We start from the raw sequence: 23,530 nt of genomic DNA on the forward strand, positions 1-23,530 counted from the left end.
TCTCCACCACTAGAGGAGGCTGGCTCATACACAAGCTAAAGACTTTAGGGTCCAGAGTAGTGGGGCGCAGGTATATTTAGGGGATGGATTAGTTAATACTGGTACAAGAAATTGAACACAACACATAAGCAGTAGTCGTAAACATGAAAACACAGGCTGTCGATTTATTATAATAACAACACCAACTAAACACAATAATTCACTACAACAGTATTGTCATAAAATACAATTAAACCAATAATTACCAATTACCAATAATTTCTGTACACTATTAACCAAACAGGTCCTACAATTTAAAATAAACTCTGCCAATACCACAGTATGTGTCAAGAATAAACACACTAGATAGATCTTCAGTAACCCATGCATTCAGTCTCATGAGTGCCAAAGATGTTCTCAAAATGTTTAATTATGTTAATTCTGAAGGGTCTATAGTGTTCCACAACTACCGGTAAACTTGAACAGTGCTCAAACGATACACAAGATACGTGCCTAAAGTAAGCAAGTATCCAGCAACAACTAAACATTAATTGTTAATCAAATAAGGTCGCTAATGATTGCCAAGCCAAATTAATCTGAAGGGGTCTATGTCATTTACTGCACTCAGATTGAGATCCCAACAATATTCTCACTATAACAGTGTCAGTGTTATATGCACAAAGCAATGAATACTGCCCACACTGATATAAATCTACACAATATTGAATAAATTGAGGCATGTGAACTATTGAAGGCTTGACAATGACTAACTCAATATATCTACCCCAGGTAAAAGTGACCATGGTTAGCTAAAAACTACCATGGCAATTTATGGTCATATATTCATCTTTGGTCAACCATGGTCGTTAAATGGCACAAACTACAATGTTTAATCACCATAGTAAATAATGCCTTTTAACAATGATGTAGACCATAGTAGTTCATGGTCATCTGGTCACTTCCACATAATAATTATAAAAAGTGTAAAGTGTTATTTTAAGGTTGCATGTTGAATTGCAACTATTCTTATGACATTTCAGTGTACTGTATGACATCACATTTTAGTAACCAATCACACTATAGGATCAAGGTCAAGGTCACAGTGAATTATGTGTAACATATCAAAACTGTCGGTTGTAGCATAGTGGTTGTTGCATCAGATCCATAATAGATAGACCTAAGTTCAAATCCTACCTTAGGCTGAACACCAACAAGCATTGACTCCTTCCCTGGGTGAGTGTGTCATGGACTCAATGGGAAGGCCAATTCCACAATTCACTATTGAATGCAACTTTTGGGGAACCTTTGTTTATAAGGTCCATGGGTGCTTGTGTTCAACCTAGCCTGGTTGACACCACAATAGCTGATATGTTGAAAGTGTAACATATCAAAAAAATATTACCGGTAGTTCTGAAATTCGCTTTAACTTCTTTGCAACTGAAAAAGTTTTGATGTTGATAATATTTAGAACATGTGAGAGAGAGAATTCTCTTTCTCTCCCAGTTCAGGAGGTCACAAACAATTTTGCTTAGTAATTCACAATTAGTGGTGGCACAAACAGTGCCCTCCTAACATCACAAAATAACTTGACAGACAATATAATAGTTACATGGATGTGCTAAATACAACAGCAAAGGCTGCCATAGTCACACCACATCACAATCACAATCACAACAAAGACAGAGGAATCAGAGGCTCCCATAAGGCTGACAACAATAAATTACACCACCAGCAACTGAGGGCGCTATTTGAGGGGTATCAAAAAAGGGCTAATCCGATTGGTTTGATAGTATATGTTTTCCTTTGGTAACATATCCAGATTTGTTAGTTTCATGGAATATTTTCAATTTTCAATATTTTTGTCATTTTTAGCTCTACTGTTATCAAAGTATAAAGTGTTTTTATAGGTTATTGTTGACTGGTGTCCTGTATTTTGGCCTCCCACATTCCACATTTTCTTTAAATTGAAATACAAACCGATGTTACTCTATTGCTTGTATAATTTATACATACCATACTTGTCTGACGTAGCGCCCATGCTGTTTATCATCCATAATTCGATATCCCACAATGTCTCAATTGAATGTCTGGTAATTCTAACTAACTACTATTTCACAAAATTTGCCCAACCTTGCTTCTACCAGCCATTTAAGTCAACTCCTATATTGTCCTTCACAGTGAAGGTTAATTCAGATATATCGTAAATTACACAGGGGTAACACTACAATACATTTACTTTTAAATTCCCTTCCATTACACAACATTCTTTGTGCTGAGGCAGTTATGGTCTTGTGTACTATTGGAATTAGTGGATGACCATGGTAGTTCATGGTTGACTGTCAAATACCATGCTCATCATAGTAGATCATTGTTTCTATTCACTGGTACAGTCAAACCTTTGTTTCAAGATCATCCAAGTTCCTCAAAGAAATTGATTTTTATTGGCAGGTGGTTTTTATTTGGAGATTGATTAATTCAATTGTAACTAAAAATATGACAATAATAACTTAGTAGTAGTAGTAGTAGTCCAGAGTTTTAAATCCGGTTTGGTCCCCGAAGACGAGGGTGGCCGGATTCACCTTAAACTAGTGGCAATCGCTCTTACCCCCTCCCTCCACTTTGCACGATTTAAAGCATCCCTCATCCTCATCCCAACATTCCCACTCTCCTCCTCCACTTGCATCTTCCACGTCTTCTTTGGCCTTCCCCTTTTCCTTGGACCGCTCACCTCTAAATCAAGGGCCCTTCTTAATACATGCCCATCCTCCCTCCTCAGCACATGCCCATACCAACGTACCCCATTTGCCTTCACCAACCGATCTATTGCTTCATTCAAACCCAACATCTGCATCAAGTCCTTAGTTTTCTTTCTGTCCATCAACTTCACCCCACACATCACTCTCACCATCGCTCTCTCTGTCCTCCTTAAAATACCCAACTCATTTTCACTCAAACACCATGTCTCGCTCCCATATAGCAATGCTGATCTCACACAACTCTTATAAACTATTCCTTTCATCTCCAAGGGAAATCTCTTCCCATATAGTAGCTCTCCACATTCCCTAAACTTCACCCAAGTAAACCTTGCTCTAGCTGTCACAGCCGCCTCACACCCCCCACCCACACTTACCTTGTCCCCCAGGTATGTAAACTCCTTCACTGTCTCAACCTCATCACACAACTTTTCTTCCTGTTCCACCACCCTTCCAACTCCATTCTTACATCTTCCACACGCAAAATCCCTTGCCAATCTTTGGGTCACCCTCTTTATCTTTGCACATCTCCCATGTATCCACTTCCCACATTTCACACACCGCACTGAATTTACCTTTACCCTCTTTCCACACATGCCACATGGGTCAACCTTACTCACCAAAGCTTTCTCCTCCGTCCCACTCACCATCACTTTTGTCTTTCCCAGATTTACCTTCAAACCCTTACTCTCAAATGCTTTTTTCCATTTTACAAACTTCTCCCTCAATCCCTCCATTGTGTCATCCATCAAGACCAAGTCATCAGCATACAACATCTCTCTCATCAACCCTTCTCTTGCACTCTCTGTAACTACATCAATGACAACTGCAAATATCAATGGTGATAGTACAGAGCCTTGATGCACACCCACCTTCACCTCAAACTCCTCTGACAACTCCGATCCTACTCTAACTCTTGTCTTTGCTCCTTCATACAAACTCATCACTGCTCTTACCATTGCCTCTGGTATACCTCTCTTCCGCATTGCCCACTCCATCACCTTCCTCGGGACTCTATCAAAAGCCTTCTCCAAATCCACAAAACACATATACAGTTTCTTCCCTTTTGCACGATATTCCTCTTGCATCCTCCTCAGAATAAACACTGCATCAATTGTTCCTTTCCCTGGCATAAAACCAAACTGCATCTCATCCACTTCCACTAATTTCCGGATTCTATTCACTATCACCCTCTCCACAATTTTCGTTGCATGTTCAACAAATATTTGAAAAGTAGAAATAAATAAATATAATTTTGTCTGTCTTGATTAAATTGACAATTTGTAATATTTCTAACATTAAAACAGCCAATTCGCATTTATTTACAGGTTTATTTGATAAAACCATTGCTAACAATGTGGTTATTGATCACACGTATTATACACAAGTCACTTTACATTTAACTTGCATGAAGACTGCCAAATATGGTCACTATGGGGAGGAGGTCTTTATACACAAGTCACTTTACATGTAACTTGCATGAAGACTGCCAAATATGGTCACTATGGGGAGGAGGTCTTTATACACAGGTCACTTTACATGTAACTTGCATGAAGACTGCCAAATATGGTCACTATGGGGAGGTCTTTATACACAGGTCACTTTACATGTAACTTGCATGAAGACTGCCAAATATGGTCACTATGGGGAGGAGGTCTTTATACACAAGTCACTTTACATGTAACTTGCATGAAGACTGCCAAATATGGTCACTATGGGGAGGAGGTCTTTATACACAGGTCACTTTACATGTAACTTGCATGAAGACTGCCAAATATGGTCACTATGGGGAGGAGGTCTTTATACACAGGTCACTTTACATGTAACTTGCATGAAGACTGCCAAATATGGTCACTATGGGGAGGAGGTCTTTATACACAAGTCACTTTACATGTAACTTGCATGAAGACTGCCAAATATGGTCACTATGGGGAGGAGGTCTTTATACACAGGTCACTTTACATGTAACTTGCATGAAGACTGCCAAATATGGTCACTATGGGGAGGAGGTCTTTATACACAGGTCACTTTACATGTAACTTGCATGAAGACTGCCAAATATGGTCACTATGGGGAGGAGGTCTTTATACACAGGTCACTTTACATGTAACTTGCATGAAGACTGCCAAATATGGTCACTATGGGGAGGAGGTCTTTATACACAGGTCACTTTACATGTAACTTGCATGAAGACTGCCAAATATGGTCACTATGGGGAGGAGGTCTTTATAAACAGGTCACTTTACATGTAACTTGCATGAAGACTGCCAAATATGGTCACTATGGGGAGGAGGTCTTTATAAACAGGTCACTTTACATGTAACTTGCATGAAGACTGCCAAATATGGTCACTATGGGGAGGAGGTCTTTATAAACAGGTCACTTTACATGTAACTTGCATGAAGACTGCCAAATATGGTCACTATGGGGAGGAGATCGTTATACACAGGTCACTTTACATGTAACTTGCATGAAGACTGCCAAATATGGTCACTATGGGGAGGAGGTCTTTATACACAGGTCACTTTACATGTAACTTGCATGGGGACTGCCAAATATGGTCACTATGGACAGGTGGTCATTATATTAATGTGGTTGCTTAAATACAAGTTTTACTGTATTTCCTTAGCCATTTAACCAATATATCTCTTACTTGCAACATATTCTTGAGGGCGTATGTCTATTTTCACTGCCTGGCAACCATCATCACTGGTGATAACAAAAGCCAAAACTATCAGGAAATTGTACTTTGGGTTAGTTGTTGAGTCTTTCCTGAATACCCCAACGTTTGGTTGCTCAGGATTGCCTCAAAGTTGAGTTTGTGCTTTTTTTTCTACTTTAGTCATTTTCACTGGCTCTTCAACTAGCGTTCCACAGCAGCTTGCACCAAAGCCCATATTAATACATGGTACACTGGTGCATTGTAGAATGTTCTGTGACATAACTGTGTCCCAATACCACACTGCATACATATTTTGCAGATCATGAACATTTGACATCATAAACAGCTTATAATAAATATGTTCTTTTATTTAGATCCATGTAGTAGGGTTCCCAATTTTGAATATCTGTACCGAAACAATATTGATTATTCTGATGAAACAAGTCGTTGGAGTTATCGCCATGGTAGCACTGCAACAGTTACTTGTAGTGATAACAATAGAATGTTACTTCATGGGGGAATATTCACTTGTACTGCTGGAACTTGGCTCCCAGATGAAGACTTGTGTGTTGAGGGTGAGTAATACAATTACAATTGTTGAGTATGCTTTATTATAATCTAGCAATCTGATTGGCTAGATGAAGGTCTTATACATGTATCTGGCACTAGAAGACCTGTGATCCTGCCCTGAAACTGAATAAAACTGCTTCAAATATCTAACTGAATTGAGATCGACAACTGTGAGGACTGTTCATAGTTATTGTGAGAGTAATAATTGTTTGTGATGTCTTTGTATTTTCAGCTTCGTGCACACTTCCATTGTCACTTCCAGCACATGTAGTGTATCTACAGGGACATGCAGGTCAAGAAATTCAGTCAGGACACTCTTTTAGATTGACATGTGAATCAGAAAACTACAACCTTGAGGGAAGTGGTACTGTATACTGCCAAAATGGTGAATTGGATGAAATACCTGTGTGCAGTGCAGGTAAACACTTTTGCATATTTATTGACTAGGGGCTCTCTAGAAAGCTTTTCTGTGAAAACATATTTCAATCCCATTTCCAATATGTTTATTCTATTAATCTGGTACATGTTTTAAATACATTATTTACAGTGCATTATAAACATGATTTATATAAATAACCTTCTTTCCGATTTGTTTGATGTGATTGGATCAACTGAGATTGTGATTACCAGTTATGTTTCAATGCAGAAACTTATTGGTCTACCATAGGGTGTTGTCTTTTGGATCCTTTTTATGAGTAGGGGTCACTATGACTTTCCACAGTGATGGAAAATGCCTATTAATAATACATTGATTGAAAATGTAGGTTAATGATGGGGAAATTTAGTAGGAACACCATAGGGCAAATATGTTTGATTTGTGACTTTTTCTGTTTACAACAAACTTTTCAAGTTTATCAGAGACAACACTTGTGTTATCAGTCCGCAAAGTGATAAATTTCTTTAAAACAAACGTGAAATAATTGTTAAAAATGTTTGATATTTTATTAGGGTCAGTTATAATACAATTGTTTAAACGTAAGTGTATTTATAGTAGATTTAGAATTTGTAGGCGCAAAATCTCCAGAATTTATTAATGTCAGTTTTATTTCATTATCTTCCTATAATGCGACTTTTTGGCTTGATACATCAGACTTTTAACATTGTTCCTTCACAATTTATAATCATGCCAGTTATTTGTTACATTTAAATTATGCATATTGCTTTAGCAATTTTTTCATTTCACTATTATAGACATTGGGATAACATACCAGTACTCGTTGCATGTAGGTTTAGTATAATAGAATACACAGATTTGACTATTAGGCCATAAAAAAAAGATAGGTTTATGTTACAGTAATTTTTTTTTTTCATATGAAACATCTAAGAAATTTGATTGGTTCATGAGTGAGCAAGATATTGTGCCACCACTGCACCCCCCCTTTTGATTTGAATGGAATGTTTGTCTGTATGTCTATTCCACCAGTATCTCAAGAACTGAATACTCTTAGATATGCACAGATCTGATTAGTTTTGGTTAAAAACCATGCATAGTGTTCTCCTCAGACTCCATGTCAAGCATCATGGATAATTTGCATATCAATGTACGTCTAATTTTATTTGCAACTGCAAAAAAAAAAAAAAGGAAATTTGTAATATGTTATGATTAGTCAGTAAATATATTGTTATCCATGGAGGAAACTGGTTAATCATTATTTTGTGTACAACACGTACAGTCCGTTTTAGTTTCCATGTCACTGTCAGTTCATATGACGTTGGGGAAAAATTGTCAGCTGACAGCATTGCGTTGAACAGGTATTCACTGCTGCTGTTGCGATCATCCGTATCTGTCTTTTTGGTGTAAAAATACACAAATTTAGTCTAAGAATGTTTTGTTAATTACAACAATTTATTCATCATCAAAATGGCAAACAAGATGTTGGTTTTAAACATCTATGTTACCTTAATCGGAATCGCTCTTGTACTCCAGCATGCATCAGTTGTGATGTCACAACATGCATTATGTTAGTAAGGCACTCTATGAATGAGGTATTTCCAGAGGTCAGGGTTCGTCTGCAGTGGAATAATTTTTGCTTAGATTTATTTACAGTTTTCTTTCCAAATGCGACTCAATTTCACTTGAGTAGCAAAAATTGCAAATAACCACATGGAAAGCAAATAAGTAACATTGTTTTCTGTTATGTGCAATGAGCAAATTATTACTACCCTTGTATTTGTTTGGGGATTTAGAGGCGTCCCACCTTTGAAAGACTTGCAGACTTTCAATTTTATCAGCTCTAAGCTTTCTTTGATTTTGTTTCAAACTCTCCACAGAAACAGATCTGATTTTTTTTGCGACCTTAAAGTGCACGTATTTTAATTATTGATAACAAATAGTTGCCAAAGTAGAAGTCAATATTTAGTTTTAATATTGTGAGGGTCAATAAGCAGGTTTAAGCAATCGAACATTGGAGTAATCACAACTTTGCATGCACAAAATGAAATTGAGGTCATTGGATTTTCATTATTATAACTGAGTCAGTAATGAGTTTTAATGATCGCCATGTGACCATGTTCAGACCAATCAATATGATAATCATGCCCATGAAGTTTAATAAATCTCAATGTTGTATTTGTTGTATTTCAGCGCCATGTTACGCAATTCCTTATTCACCTTATCTCCAAGTGGAGTATAGCCAGCAGTTTGATCCTTTTCCACACGAGTCATGGGCTGAATTAAGCTGTTCTAGTGATAGTTATGAAGTACAAGGTGAAAAGCGAACACAGTGTCTGTTTGGGGACTGGACATATCCTCAACCAACTTGTATTGCAGGTAAGCAACAATTATAGCCTGTTTTTTCTTCAAGTGAAATGTGTTTTAATAATAAAAAAATGTATTCAGTAGATTTACATTATTAAAGCTGTAAAATGCATTACATGGGGTCCAACTCTCCCAATGTTATAGCCAAAATTGATTTGTTTGTATATGTTTGTTTACATGTCATAAATTAAATAATACAGCATTGAACAAACATACCAACATCTGAGATGTTTAAAGCCTTAGTTGTCTACATTATAAGTATTCATTTAATTCAACTCATGTTAATACATGGCCTGATGAAAGTTTCCACAGATAACCAAAGTGGATTAAAAAGAGCGAACCTGAATGCGGCCTTAATTTATAGTTGTGTATATTCTAAACTGTATTCAAAATAATATTGCAGTGGTTTAATTTTGTTTTAATTATAACTGTAGCTTGGATAGGCATTTGAAGTGCTTGTAATTAAACACCATGGAGGCCATTCATGGAGGGGAATAAATAACGAACGAACATATTTAACATCCGGGTACTTTTCAAAGCTATGACGTTTTAGTATCCGATCGCATTCGTATACGCCATTGTACATAGCCGTTCATGCTGCCAAGCATTATGTACTACCAGAGGTACATTACTGGTACTACTAGTATAAACTCAACTTATATATGCACATTGTGCTTTTTAGAACTTGGGTTAGAGCATTATGCGTTTGAACCACAGTATTCTGAGATTGGAAGCCCAATTGCGTTTAAGTAATAATAATAATAAATACAAGTTTATATAGCGCCTAGTATCCATCACAGTGATGCTCAATGACGCTTAGTTTCACAGATAGGCTTTCTGAAACAGGTAAGATTTGAGTTTGGTTTTGAAGATGTTAACATTTGGTGCAGAACAGATGTCATTTGGTAATTGATTCCATAAAGATGGCGAGGAATGGGCAAATGGCCGGTCACCATAATTCTTGAGATGAGTTCTAAGCATGGCAAGTGTATGTTTCTCACTTGAGCGAAGGGTTCTCTGGTTTTGATTTTTGCGAATTAGGTCAGATATGTAGGATGGTGTCAATCCATGTAGTGACTTGTACATGAGTAGTAAAATTTTGAAGTGTATCCTATAGTGAACTGGGAGCCAATGTAATTTACGAAGAACAGGATTGATATGATCAAATTTTTTGGTACGTGTAATTAGACGGGCAGCACAGTTTTGAGCCCTCTGAAGCAGGTGTATCTATGATTTTGGTAAGCCATAGAGTAAGGCATTGCTGTAATCCAGTTTAGCGGTTATAATAGCTCCCTTACTAAATAAAAAAACTGTTCTGGTATACCTTTTGCGTACCAAAGGCACACTATAAGTATACCAAATTGATTTTTAAGCACAGCTATCATGCAAAGTTTAAAATTGGTATATTTCAGGTATACCATATATGTACCTACATGTATTTCCAACTTTGCATGTGGACAGTCGATTTGAGTATACCTGTTGAGTTCTTTTGTTTGTTTGTTTTGTGAGGTTTATCAAAGGTATACTCTTCGAAATAAATGTACCTAGGATATACTTTCCAGAAATAAATAGGTGTACCTAAGGTATACTTCTTCCAAAGAGGTATACCCAAAGTATACCCATCAATGTGCCCAATTCTGGACTACTTAAGGTATACCAGTTGTTTCATTTCTGGTACACATTCGGTATACCTAACTTACGCATACAAAGCGTACCTTACCAGAGCATACTTTCAGTATACTTGATTTTGGTAAGGGAGAGTGAATAAGTTTGAGACAGGTATGCTCAGATAGATGTTGGCGAATGAGTCCTATGCGTCTGATATGCATGTACCTCGGTATATGCTCTGGCATGTACTGATGATGCGTTTACTGAACTGAAGTGAATCATCGAAGATGACACCAATGTTGCAAGCTGCTTTAACCGGTTTAACGAGTGTTGATCCAATGTTGATACCATGCAAGGGGTTTGGAGATAGGTCAAATTTTGAACGGATTAGCAATATCTCTGTTTTACCATCATTTACCAAGTACCGTACTTCCCTGATCGTAAGCCCCTCCCGAGTATGAAGCCCATCCCTCTATTTTTACTAGGTATTTATCGAGTTGAGGGCATTCACGATTATAAGCCCAGAGTGTTTTTACTGGGCTTCGACGATATTCTAAAATATGCGTGTAAAAAATGTGTTTCATATCATAATAATCGTGATTGGCATGGTAGTTTGGTTCGTGCTTTTATGGTAAAACTCGCATTAATTTCAGAGTGCATGGTGAACGTACACAACGTGGTTCGCATCCTTTCAATTCTGTCATTTACTCAGGATGAACCACGATGTTGCAATACCGGAGTAATCCATATTTCTTTGAGTAGTAGCTTTCGAAAATCCAAAAATGTGATCGTTTACTCGGCCCCCGTTTACTTTGAGACCATCATGAAAGGCCTAGGATTTGAACGATGTGACATGTTGGCGACCATGAAAAGTGTTTGAATTCTTCCTCCACACTCAGTTTACCCACGGTTACTATTAACCGTCGTTTTCGGAAATTCGAAAATTACGAATCGCCAGTTTTTAGGGGAAAAATCATCGTTTTATCGTTGCAATCAGTGCTACAGATCGCATTTTAACATTGCGGTAAAAAATCATCGTCAATAATCGGAAAATTTCATCATTACGTCACATCATTTTGATTGGTTTATGAAAGACATGACCTGTTAGGTCAAAGGAAGTTGTTTCAGGTCAAATTGTGCTGAAAAACCTCATGGTGAAAAATTGCTTTGCGTCAAAAGTTTGCGTACGATAGAAAATATAGCAAAACAAAGATAATGATAAATGCCTTTGACTGTTTCCCTACAGACCCATTATTTCACCGTAAATTCAGATGGTATGTAAATCGTATTGTAATAAAATGTGTGTGTTTTTTATGAACATGCTTGTTTCTTTATTGTAAGTGTCGTGGAAATCAATGACGCATTTTTTTTTCAAAAAATAAGTATTATTTTTCCGAGCCCGGCGTGGTGAATGAATAATTTGTTTTGAATAATTTTTTACCTTGCCCGTACCATCAAAGATGGAAGGGAAAGGTATATTAAGGGAAAAATTTTGTCCGTCGTCGTCGTCGTCGTTAATAATTGTTATTGTGTGCATAATAACTTTACTAATTCTATTCCAAACTTTATCAAACTTGGTCACCTTATTCATCAGTATAAAGTCTTCCCTGAGTTTGAACAACAGATGTCCTGTATGAAAATATCATGCAAAAATTGAGAAAATCTGATAAAATATTTTGACTGTTTCTACTTGACTGATCACTGGTGATACACATCAAAGGTCACTGATCTCAGTGGAAATATGCATTGTTGTATGTGTTCAATGAAGCAAATGATTTATCTTGTAATAATATCCTTGGTAATGTATCTCAGAATCCCATACTGGGTTCCAAAACCAACTCATGGAGAGATTGCACAGTCTGATACACATTTGCAAACCTACCAATAAAATCTTTACAGAAAACAAGATGTCAGAAAATCAATATAAGCACTCCTATGAACTGGGTGCCTAACTTTGATCAAGATCTGAAGCTAATAGAAAATCTGTTTAGTTCAAAGTTATCAAATCAAAAACAATACATAAAAAATACATTAAAAGCAAAACATTTCATCCACATTTTAAAAAGAAAATTATTCTAAAATATATGTATTCTGTATTTGACAGACAGTTCATTTGACAAATGAAAACTCACAGGAATATGTTTCAGCTATTAGAACAGAATGATAGTCTAAGAGTTTTTATAATACTAGTTTAAAAACGCACTTCAAAGATTGCAGTGTTTGAAGATGTAGATTCTCAGGAGGCAACAGTACTGTTGACTTCTCCCTCCACTGGACACCAACTAACTATTTAAGTTGATTTGCATACAAAGCAGAGCTTACAACATGATAGCTATTCATAAAGGGTGTTTTTTTTTTACTTTTCATATAATACAGTAGTCACACAATGAGGCAGTTCATATTTGTCTCAGTGAATCATTAATTTTTGACAGACACCTGTACAAAATACTTGGACTAAAGCCAGCTAAAATTTTCTGTTATCTTGCATGTTTTATGAATCTATTCACATCTAAATTTTTTCAATGAGACATTTGTTTTTATACTAAAATATCTGAATTACTTTGAAGAAAGCTGGAAATTACGTCCCTTAAAATAATTAAACAAATAAGGCACCAATGTTTTTGTAAGATATTTACATCTTTAAAGGACATTCGGTAAACTGATTCCCCACTGTTGGTTCAACCCCAAAACTTGTTTGTATTCAAAATTAATTATGACAATGCATATTTATATTGAAACAAACTATGATAAAGGGAATTATATTATATAACAAAGGGCAAGGTCACCAGAGTTCAACTATGTTCTTTGTTGGCAAGATGGTTACAGTGTTTAACCCCAAAACAAAATAATCTTTTCTGAGTTGGTCCTCGAGTATAAGCTCATTCCTTACTTTTCCCTTACGTGTTCATGCCTCCGGGCTTATGATCAGGGAAGTACGGTATACTGTGAAGATGCAGATCAGTCCAGTGTGAGTGATAAGAGTATATCGTCGACGATGCCCCTTGTTTGGATGATATTTTTATTTCAAATTACACGGAAGTCTGTGAACAATCTGCTTGGTGTTCCTGTGACAATTGTCCCATGATTTGCCAGTGCAGCCCCGTGAATACATGGACGAAAATGTTTCCACCACTACCCTACAAACTCAAGATTGCATACTCCAGCATCCAGACTTTGAAATAATTTGCACGCACAGTGCAGTACTGGAAAGAGCATTTATTGGACAGTTAGAAAAAAAAAAAAATGCCTGTCTCGATCAATCGCACATTCATAATGTTTGTATGTTGATACACTTGTAAATAATATTAACGTAAAAGTCGAAACAACCTAGACTATAAGTCAGTTCACCAATCCAGCCAACAATGGCTCCCTGAGTTGTTTATATTTAATCAGATACTATTTCGTCATCATTCTTTGTTACCTTTCCTGTTTATACCTCATTAGGGCATTTTTATGGCGAGATGGCGCAATCGGAAGTCCTTCGCAGGTTTATGGTTTCTCATATTTAAATCATCATAACTCTGAAGATAATCATTTTTTAAAATTTTTTGTTTCAAATTTATAATCAATATACATAACTTGATAAATACAAACACCAAATTAGGCTCTATTTAGTTTCCCTTTAAGCCAACTTATCTGTTATCTCACTGCTGTTACGCACGCTGTGATTGGTTGAGATTCTGTCACATGACATTGAATAAAAACGGATATTACATGGTATCTTGCCCGCCAAGTGGATATTACATGGGTATATCACATGGATGACGTCACTGAAACTACTGCACATACCATTGTCGTTCGCTGCACTGGTGCTGTCCCGGCCGCTGTTGCATATGCGCGAGCGTGCATGGGTATGTCCAGACATTTGCGAGGATGAATGACAGAAATATATGACGCGTAGGTCAGCAGCAGCAATCCTTGTAGTGTATGAACATTATACAGTGCGAGAATTTCTGTCGCTGACCCGTGTGTCGTCCCTGTGCGTGTCCGGACACTCCAATGCATACCAGCGCGTTAATTAGTAGGACTGCATTGTTGGTACAAATGCACGTCTTGTTAACAAATCTTAACGTTGGAACATATTCATAACATTTTCAAACACATATGTACAGGTTTTTGGCTCAATGAACCATAGGTCCACTGAAGTGTTTAGCCATTGTGAGTGGAGCAAGATAAAGGGAATGTACATAAATACATTTATTCCCTAGAATAACTAATGTATACAATGTAGATATCATGTATAGTGTATGGTTATTATATTATAACAATTATCTTAATTTAGTGATTAGTTATCTCAAACATCAAGTTGAATTCTTCTTCCAATGCTCATTGTTTTTGTTACATCTTATTTCTTGTCAGCCTCTTGTTCGATAGCAGACAGTGAACTACCTGCGCATAGTACAGTGAATACTAATGAAATAGCCCATGGCAGCAGTATAAATTATGGTTGTGAAGAGGGATATCAAATACAGGATTCTGCAAATGAGGATTTTATCAATATTTTATGTCACTATGGCCTATGGAGCAGAACACTTCCTGTATGCGTTGAAGGTAATTATGTATTTAATGCATGTACATGCAGCTTAATTCCTTTCACAATTATAATGTGAAATACAGTAGTCTGTGTTTTAGGGTTATTATATCTGACAAAAAATGTGTTTAAATACTCACAGTTTACTATCAGTTTGATGCATCTTCAGTATCTCATTGATACATGTAATTTGACTATTTTGTTATCTTTTGACTGAGAGGCATACAAATACAGCCTGAATGTAGATAAACTTATGCAAGTTTGCCTTCTTGGTATATATCAGATTTCTTTTCAGAATTGCGTAACATTTTTTTCACAGCTAAGTGTACGCTACTCATTGGAGTGACTTATGATTATAGCGTGATACGAGGTTGGGAGGTCGCACCTGGAATTGATGTTACATTTACCTGTGATCAAGGTTTTCAGCAATCTCCTTCAAATGGGACTGTTAGATGTCAGAAAGGTGAATGGCGGCCACATATACCACAGTGTGTTCAAGGTACATGTAATATAATTACTGTGGAGAGTATGCTAGGGCTCAAAATTCATAGTGACCATGGAAGCATTGCCTAGAAGCTCCATCTGTATGTTCAGATGCCCTGGTCCCTTCACAATGTCAAAGCTTAGGTGTTTTTAGAAATTTTATTTGGCTATGAATTTGACAAAGTTTAGTTTCAAATGTTTCACGAAAAATGTGGCATGGTTTTAAACTCATCAAGTGGTTCACCCTCAGATCAGTTAGTCTGAATGTCACCTGCAGCTCAGACATACCTAGATATATTGGTTTGACCATTTGATTCAAAATGGCCAAATGGCAGTCATTTTTGTGCTAGACTTCATCAAAAATCAAGCATTTCTGTCATTCCAGAACTGGATCTTGGTGTTTATGGATGGATTTTGTTCAAACTTGGTACATACGTTAGAGACTATGGGTTCCTGATGCACGTCATTTTATGACGCTGACTGGCGGCCATTTTGTTTTAATGAATGCGCTTCTAGAACCATCTCTCTGATATGCTTTGACTGATTATGTTCAAATTTTTAGCTCCGCTGTCGACAATGTCGACACAGCGGAGCTGTTCATATTACTATTTGTCCATCGTCGTCAACTTTACAATTTCAACTTCTTCTTTGAAACCACAAATCAGAATGTTTTCAAATTTGATATGCAAGTACCTTGGATGGTTCTTTCTCAGATTTGTTCATTTCCTGTCAAAATCTCAAATTCTCTATTTTTGGTGAATATTTTTGTCATTTTTGGTAAAAAGTGATAATTTCGACTTCTTGTTAAAAACCGTAAGTTCAATTGCTTTGATATTACATGTGGACCTTTCTCAGATTTGTTCATTTCGTGATGATATCTTCAATTCTCTAATTTTGTTGGTGTCACAATGTAAATTATACGGTGAATATTATGGTGTGGTAGAATCGCCAAACGTCATACAGAAATGCAATGGCCTAAATAAAGTACAGTCACCTACCTTGTGGTTGGGTTCTTTACCCCAAAATACACAATGTAAATAATGTAAAGATATATTGATATTGGTATATGATCATACACAGTATGATTTGTTCATTTCATGATGATATCTTCAATTCTCTAATTTTGATGAATATTTTTGTAATTTTTGGTAAAAAGTGATATTTTCGACGACTTGTTGAAAACTGCAAGTCCAATTGCTTTGCTATTACATATATAGGTACTACATGTGGACCTCTCTCAGATTTGTTCATTTTGTGATGATATTTTTAATTCTCTAATTTTGGTGAATATTTTTGTCATTTTTGGTAAAAAGTGATATTTTCGTCTTCTTGTTGAAAACCAAAAGTCAGATTGCTTTGCTATTACATATATAAGTACTACATGTGGACCTCTCTCAGATTTGTTCATTTCATGATGATATCTTTAATTCTCTAATTTTAGTGAATATTTTTGTAATTTTTGGTGAAAAGTGATATTTTCTAATTCTTGTTGAAAACAGCATGTCCGATTGCTTTGATAGTATACATATTGTTCATTTTTTAATGATATCTTCAGTTCTTTAATTGAAATGTGCATTGCTAACAGCAGAGCTATCTCAGCCGATAGGCTGCTTTTATATATTCGTTATACATCAGCTTATATGTATTCAAAATGCCCGACTGATGGCCATTTTGTTTTAATTAATGCTGTTCCAGAGCAATATTTCACAATATGGACAAGTACTCGTTTGACGATCAGATACAAGATGTTAATCATTTTAATGTTAAAAAATCATCATAATCAAACATCATCTTCTGGATCCATACTTCTGACACGTTTATGTTCCAACCATATAACAAGAATATATATCTTAAACTTGATAACTAACGGGGAATGTACCATGCATGGTTTGTTATAGTAAATCTTACAAATGGACATTGATTCATAATAATCAAGGATATCATATACTGTATACTGAATAAAGAGTGTAGAAAGTAGCATGTGCATACAAGTTGTTGATTTTGGCTTTCTTTACTGTTTTACACACTGGTCAGCTCCATAAATTAACATGTTAAAAATTCAGTATAAATTTTTTGCAGAAGGTTGTGAACTACCAACAGATATTGTCCCACCTTTAAAACTTGAAAATCCACCGATTGAGTCTATTGTTCAGCATGGTACAAGTATTACGTATGGTTGTTATGATGGATTTTGGTTATCAGATGATAACAATGAACATGAATGTTATCAAGGTGTTTGGAGTATACACACATCTGGAGGACTTTTTATTCCTGCAGAGAGACCAACTTGTATTCAATCAAATACAGGTAACTACTGATCATTAAAATTATAATTATTTTTTTCAATTTTCAATGGTTACATGTATAGTTTTGTTTTGAAATCAAATCAAAGGTAGGTGACTCATAGCCATCTTGTTTTTTTCAAAAATAGTAGTTGTAGTATTTGGGACATGTTCATTTTCATTAAAATTTGGCACATACATTATAATGCACAGAATACATGTCCATGACAATTTGTTTTACTATCAGCTCAAAGATGGACGATTGGTGGCCATCTTGCTTTTTGGCCATACATATACTGCTATTATATCTCCAAGACATACTGTAGTTGTCCGACTTAGTGCCCAGGGTACTCAGCTCTAAAAATCATGTATTTTATAGGGTTGGTGCTTACTAGAGCACCACCTTCGAAAAAGTGTGAAAATGAAAATTTTAGTTCAATGTGTGACAGATTGAGGGGTATTACTTTTTACGAAGTACAAGTAAAACAACAGATTGCCTGGATGGAGTGTAACAATTCAACTGTTTCTCCAATATTTATTTTTAATAAAACATTTTCTGTGTCATTAGTGTCAATTAGTAATGGAATCGTCAAAATGTGGACACTGGAAGCATAGCAAGTGAACCTCAGGGATTACGGTACAAGATGAAAACTGTAAATGTGAGGCTAAGCACCTATGATGGCTTCTCATCTTTAATGTGTCATTTCCATGATAGTGTGCATTGTCAACATTTTTTACGGCCTCTCACTACCAGACTGGTTTCAACGAAATGGCGACTACATGACCCTTAGTTTTTACATCACATTTTACCCTTGTACAGGGTATTACCCTTGTATATGGTCACTTTGCCCATCCAGTTATGTCTAAAACAATATTTTGGTAAGATTTGATCATCTTTATGTGGGTATTTTTAAGCAAAACATTTTAAAAATCACAGGTTTTGCAGCTTTAAGACAAATAAAGGACACTGCTTACTGCTGCAAGCAGAGACAATGACTGAAACCATACCAAACAGTATTAGAACTGCGAGTTTAAATACTGGATTACTGGTCCATAAGATACATGTATCTGGGGGGAATTCTAGCAACAAGACGATCACTGGGAGTGGATCATCACTCCGCTTACTCATGGCAATCCTTCCTCGGCATTGTATTGATGCTTGTAAAACCAGAACAATTGTCTTCACTTCGCTTACTCGTGGCAATCCTTTCTTGGCATTGTATTGATGCTTGTAAAACCAGAACAATTCTCTCGTCAAGGGAGGATACACAAAAGCCAAAAACAGTCACATCATGGCCACAACAAAGACAAGTAAAATGTGTAAAGTAAAAGTCCTACATGGAGAAAGACAAGTGTCTTTGGTTTTCAAATCACTTCCTGAACATGTTGCCTAGCTGTGACATCCCTTACCAAATTGTCCACCCCAATAGTACATTAATTGTATACATATTCTGTACATAAAGTATACTTTTTTTGAAATTGCATACAATATTTGTATACACACTTTATACAAATTCATTAATGTATATTTGTTGTATACTAGAAATGTACAGACTTTTTGCATAGGATTCAATGCCTAAATATTGTATAATTTACATATACAAAAAATGTACAATATCATGACTAAGAAATAAAGAGTAACCAAAAAAATTTATGTTAGAATGATGTCAGAATGAAGTATAATTTATGTATACATTAATTGTACAAATTATTGACTTGGCATCTTGACAAATATTAGTGTTATTTATGTATACATAGAATGTACAAAAATTGGACTTAGAATCTGAATAAACTTAACTACGCCCAATAATATGATATATGTATACATAAACTGTACAAAAATATGAAATTTAATATTCAATTAAATTCATAAGAGAGTATAAAAACATTTTTAATAGATTAATTACAGGAATACTAAACTATATTTTTGGATATCAGTAAAATTATATTTTTACTACAGTTTACTGAAAGAATTCAGTCATTATAAGAAGAGTGTATAACACATTTCCCACGAGAGTTGTTTTAGAGTTTGCCTAATTTGCATATATTAAGAATTATCCTGTTTTGGATCCTAACATGATTCATTGTCAATTTTTATGAACTTCTTTTTGATCAATTTAACTAAATTAAAATTTAATTTTCCATTATATATCTAGTTTTGGCATTTCCAGTTGAGGAAAATACAATGAAATAAATCAGTATTACTCTCACTACAATCAGTTTGTTGTACATCCTTGGCTCACATATATGTCAAACAGATACAACATAGGTTGTAAATGAATGTACTATATACCGGGTAGTCAGTCAGGTAAGCATAAACAATTGATAAATTAAATTCACCATGTACCATAAGTATGGGTAAATACAAATACATGTTATTGTGTAATAAGCCATACACTTGCGCAAATGAAACGCACAATGAAGTTGAATTTCATTTTGTTAAATAAATGCCCTATTTTTTGTATACAAAAGTGTTCGAAATATGGGATACTCCTTGTATACAAAAGTACATTTCTTGTACACTATTTGCATAGTATTTGCATACTTTTTGTATACAAATCTGTTCCAAAAAATGATGTACTTCTTGTATACAAAAATTATACATAAAATGTACAAATTTATTCAGAATTTGTATACTTTTTGCACACAAAAAGTATACATTTTGTCTAATGAATTTTGGTAAAGGATGGGTGGCTAGATCCTGCCATGTTAAAATGAACAATGCAAGTAAATTATTTTGGTAAATATTTTATATGAATTATTCACACCACACTGGAGAAATTCTGCTACAATTTGGTAAAGCAAACGCTTCTGGTGACACTTATCATTGCAATATAAAAACTAGTCCTTCTGCAGCTCTAAATTCACATCTTGCTTGGTTGAAAATGGTATGCACTACAAAATAACACTTGATACCCCTGATCAAATTCACAGTGACCAGCATATTATATAACCCAATATTAGATTATTAATCAATAAATTAATTACTAATAAATAGTGGTTGTTTGATTCCTCACACACTCCGATAGTAACCAAACGTTGCTGGACAAACTGATATTTGTTGTCACTTGCCACACAAGATTTTATAACTTAACTTTTAATATCTGCATGTTCTCTCACTAAATCATCAATAAAGTTTGTATGAAGCTGCATTACTGTGTGAGACTGTTCCGGGAACGCATTGCCACCTGGAATTGATTCGTACTTAGTACATTACCATTACTGTGAAGTCTGAATTGTACAATAGGTTTTGAAACATGCATGTACACAAAACAAAGCTGATGAAAAACACTTTGTTATGAATTGCCCAGCATACACGACACATAGACTGCATTTATTTAATAAAGCAGAAATTCATATTAATAATTTTGGAACCAGTAGTGAGAGTGATGAATTTATTTTCATTATGAGCAACCAACTTCTTTGTTTTGCTTGTATGATCATTATGAGATATTATGAGATAATAAATATTATTATTATACATCTGTGACCGTAACGCCATAAGTGTCGTAATTTTGCGTTATTTTACGGGGTATTTTCATCCTACCATATAAGGAAATGCAAATTCCAAATATGGTATGATTACGTGCGTAAGCGTAAGCTAAATCTGTTCTAAAGGTTTTGGACTTTGGCATTCCCATGATGTATTCCTGGGCGGAAAAGATGTATAATAATAAGGTTATCACGAGAATACTGCAAAGTCTGCACTCAGGCAGTATGCCATCGCATCGACCTACGCTGCTTGGTGGTCGATACTCCTGTGTATTGTCTTCATGCATACTTTTCAATATCATTAAAATAACCTCATATTATTATATGCCTGGCTAGAGTTAAATAAATTATGGTATATTTTCTTTTCTTTTGGTCCAGATATTTCAAATGGTTGTTCATGTCCAGCTGACAGAGTGAATATAGTGATATTCTATGAACACAAAGTAGTTGATAACTGCAATGGTAGAACTTTTCCTCATAGAGCTGAGATTACACAGCGTTGCTCTGATATTGAAAGTTTTGACTTTTATGGTGATACAAAGAGAACTTGCAATAGTGGTCAGTGGTCAGGTGAAGCTGCACGATGTGGTGAGTATCAAACTCAAAGTATATGTTAGAGAATCCAATTCAATGTATATTTTCGTCTCTCTTTAACTTAGTCCAAAACAGGTACTTACATGTATGTTTGTCATGTGTCAGTCCATTAATCCCTAATTTCTCAAGACAAAACATAATATTTATTTATTTATTTATTTATTTGTTGCTACCCTTTTACATACTATATAAATAAAAAAAGAAACAGACAATTTAAAACTTAAAGGAAGTACAAAAAATTGAACTTTTGAACTTAAAGTAAATGCAGGAAATAAATCTAATCTACATAATCTTTTCTATAATCCATGGCATCAATAAGAAATCTTTTCATAACTCTATCAATTTCTTCACATCTCATAATTGTAATGCTGGGTGCTATCGCCTAGAAGGAAACATAATAATGCTTTACCCTTTGTAATATCTTTGTAATATGCATGTCAATTCTGAATCTGTTGAAATAATGGACAGCAGAGTTTGCCTTCCCATAATCCTTCACCCACCCCCAAAAAACACATGCAAATATAAATGCATTATTTATTAGTCCCCGTTCGGAGGACTTATGTTTTGACCCTTGTGCGTTCGTGCGTCCGGACCTGTATCATAGACATGCCTGGACCAATCACAATCAAACTTCATACATACATCATACATGTACATAATATTATACATATGCTCATCAATTTGTTTCATGATCTGATTCAACATGGCTGAATGGCGACCATTTTTGTACTGAAACATCATCAAAATCAATCATTTTTCGGCTGTTTACAGATGGATTTTGTTCCTTGATGCAAATCATTTTGTTTTTCAGATAAGATTCAAAATGGATGACTGGCGGCCATTTTGTTATAATGAATGTGGTTCTAGTGCCATATCTCTGACTTGCTATGACTGATATTCAAATTTTAAATATTCATTATACATCATGACATAGATATATACATGTATTCAAAATAGCAAGTACTCGTTTGACAATTAGATACAAATGTCAATCATTTTAATGTTAAACAATCATCATGATCATAATCCTGACATGGTTATATTCCAGCTATATTACTATAAACAAATCTATATATCTTAAATTTGATAACTAACTGGGACTATACCGTGCATGGCTTGTTATTTTTAAGAGACATTGCTACTGACATATGTGTCTTTTTAGTCCCTGTTCGAACGAAGTCCAAAAACGGGGACTTATAATTTGGTCTCTGTCCGTGCGTTCGTGCGTCCGTCCGTCCAGAGTCATATTTCAGAATTCTTTGGACCAATTCCGTTCATTCTTTGCATGTGCCTAGTACTTTATGTGGGACATATGCACATGCAGTGGTTTAGCAATTCGATTCAAAATGGCCGACTGGCAGCCATCTCATTTTTTGAAAATGTTGTATTTTGGACATGCTTTGTCAGTTTTCATTCAAATTTGGTACATAGATTACTGTAAAATGACTAATTTTCATTGGGTTTAAATTTCACTGATTTATCATTTCAGACATATTCAGTGGGTTTTAAATTCACGGTTTTATCATTTAGACAATGTGTTCTATGCTAAATTTTACATATTCACTGGGTTTTAATTTAGCGCCTTTTCCCAGTCAGCGAAATAAGCCAAATTAAAACCCAGTGAATAATTAACCCCTTTACAGTATACATGTTCTTTGACCGTCCGTGCATCCTTCCGTCCGTCTGTGTCCGTCTGTCCATCCGGAGTCATATTTCAGAATCCTTTGAACCGATTCTGTTCATTCTTTGCATGTGTCTAGTACTTTATGTGGGACATATGCACATGCAATGGTTTAGCGATACGATTCAAAATGGCCG

The 23,530-nt window shown here is 35.4% G+C and overlaps 1 protein-coding gene across 2 annotated transcripts in view; it reads left to right on the forward strand.

The window, feature by feature from the left end:
• Nucleotides 1-23,530, forward strand: part of LOC102801287 (complement receptor type 2-like) — a 91,698-nt gene that overhangs the window by 38,315 nt on the left and 29,853 nt on the right. For both annotated transcript variants that reach the window (XM_085492405.1, XM_085492406.1), the window contains 7 exons: nt 5,769-5,969; nt 6,197-6,382; nt 8,549-8,734; nt 14,690-14,881; nt 15,181-15,360; nt 17,424-17,651; nt 21,497-21,706. In XM_085492405.1, the coding sequence (XP_085348531.1) occupies nt 5,769-5,969; nt 6,197-6,382; nt 8,549-8,734; nt 14,690-14,881; nt 15,181-15,360; nt 17,424-17,651; nt 21,497-21,706 (1,383 nt within the window). The remainder of the gene's footprint in view (nt 1-5,768; nt 5,970-6,196; nt 6,383-8,548; nt 8,735-14,689; nt 14,882-15,180; nt 15,361-17,423; nt 17,652-21,496; nt 21,707-23,530) is intronic.

The sequence above is a fragment of the Saccoglossus kowalevskii genome, chromosome 17 (genome assembly GCF_978046115.1).
Source record: "Saccoglossus kowalevskii chromosome 17, keSacKowa6.1, whole genome shotgun sequence".
Classification (NCBI taxonomy): Eukaryota; Metazoa; Hemichordata; class Enteropneusta; family Harrimaniidae; genus Saccoglossus; species Saccoglossus kowalevskii.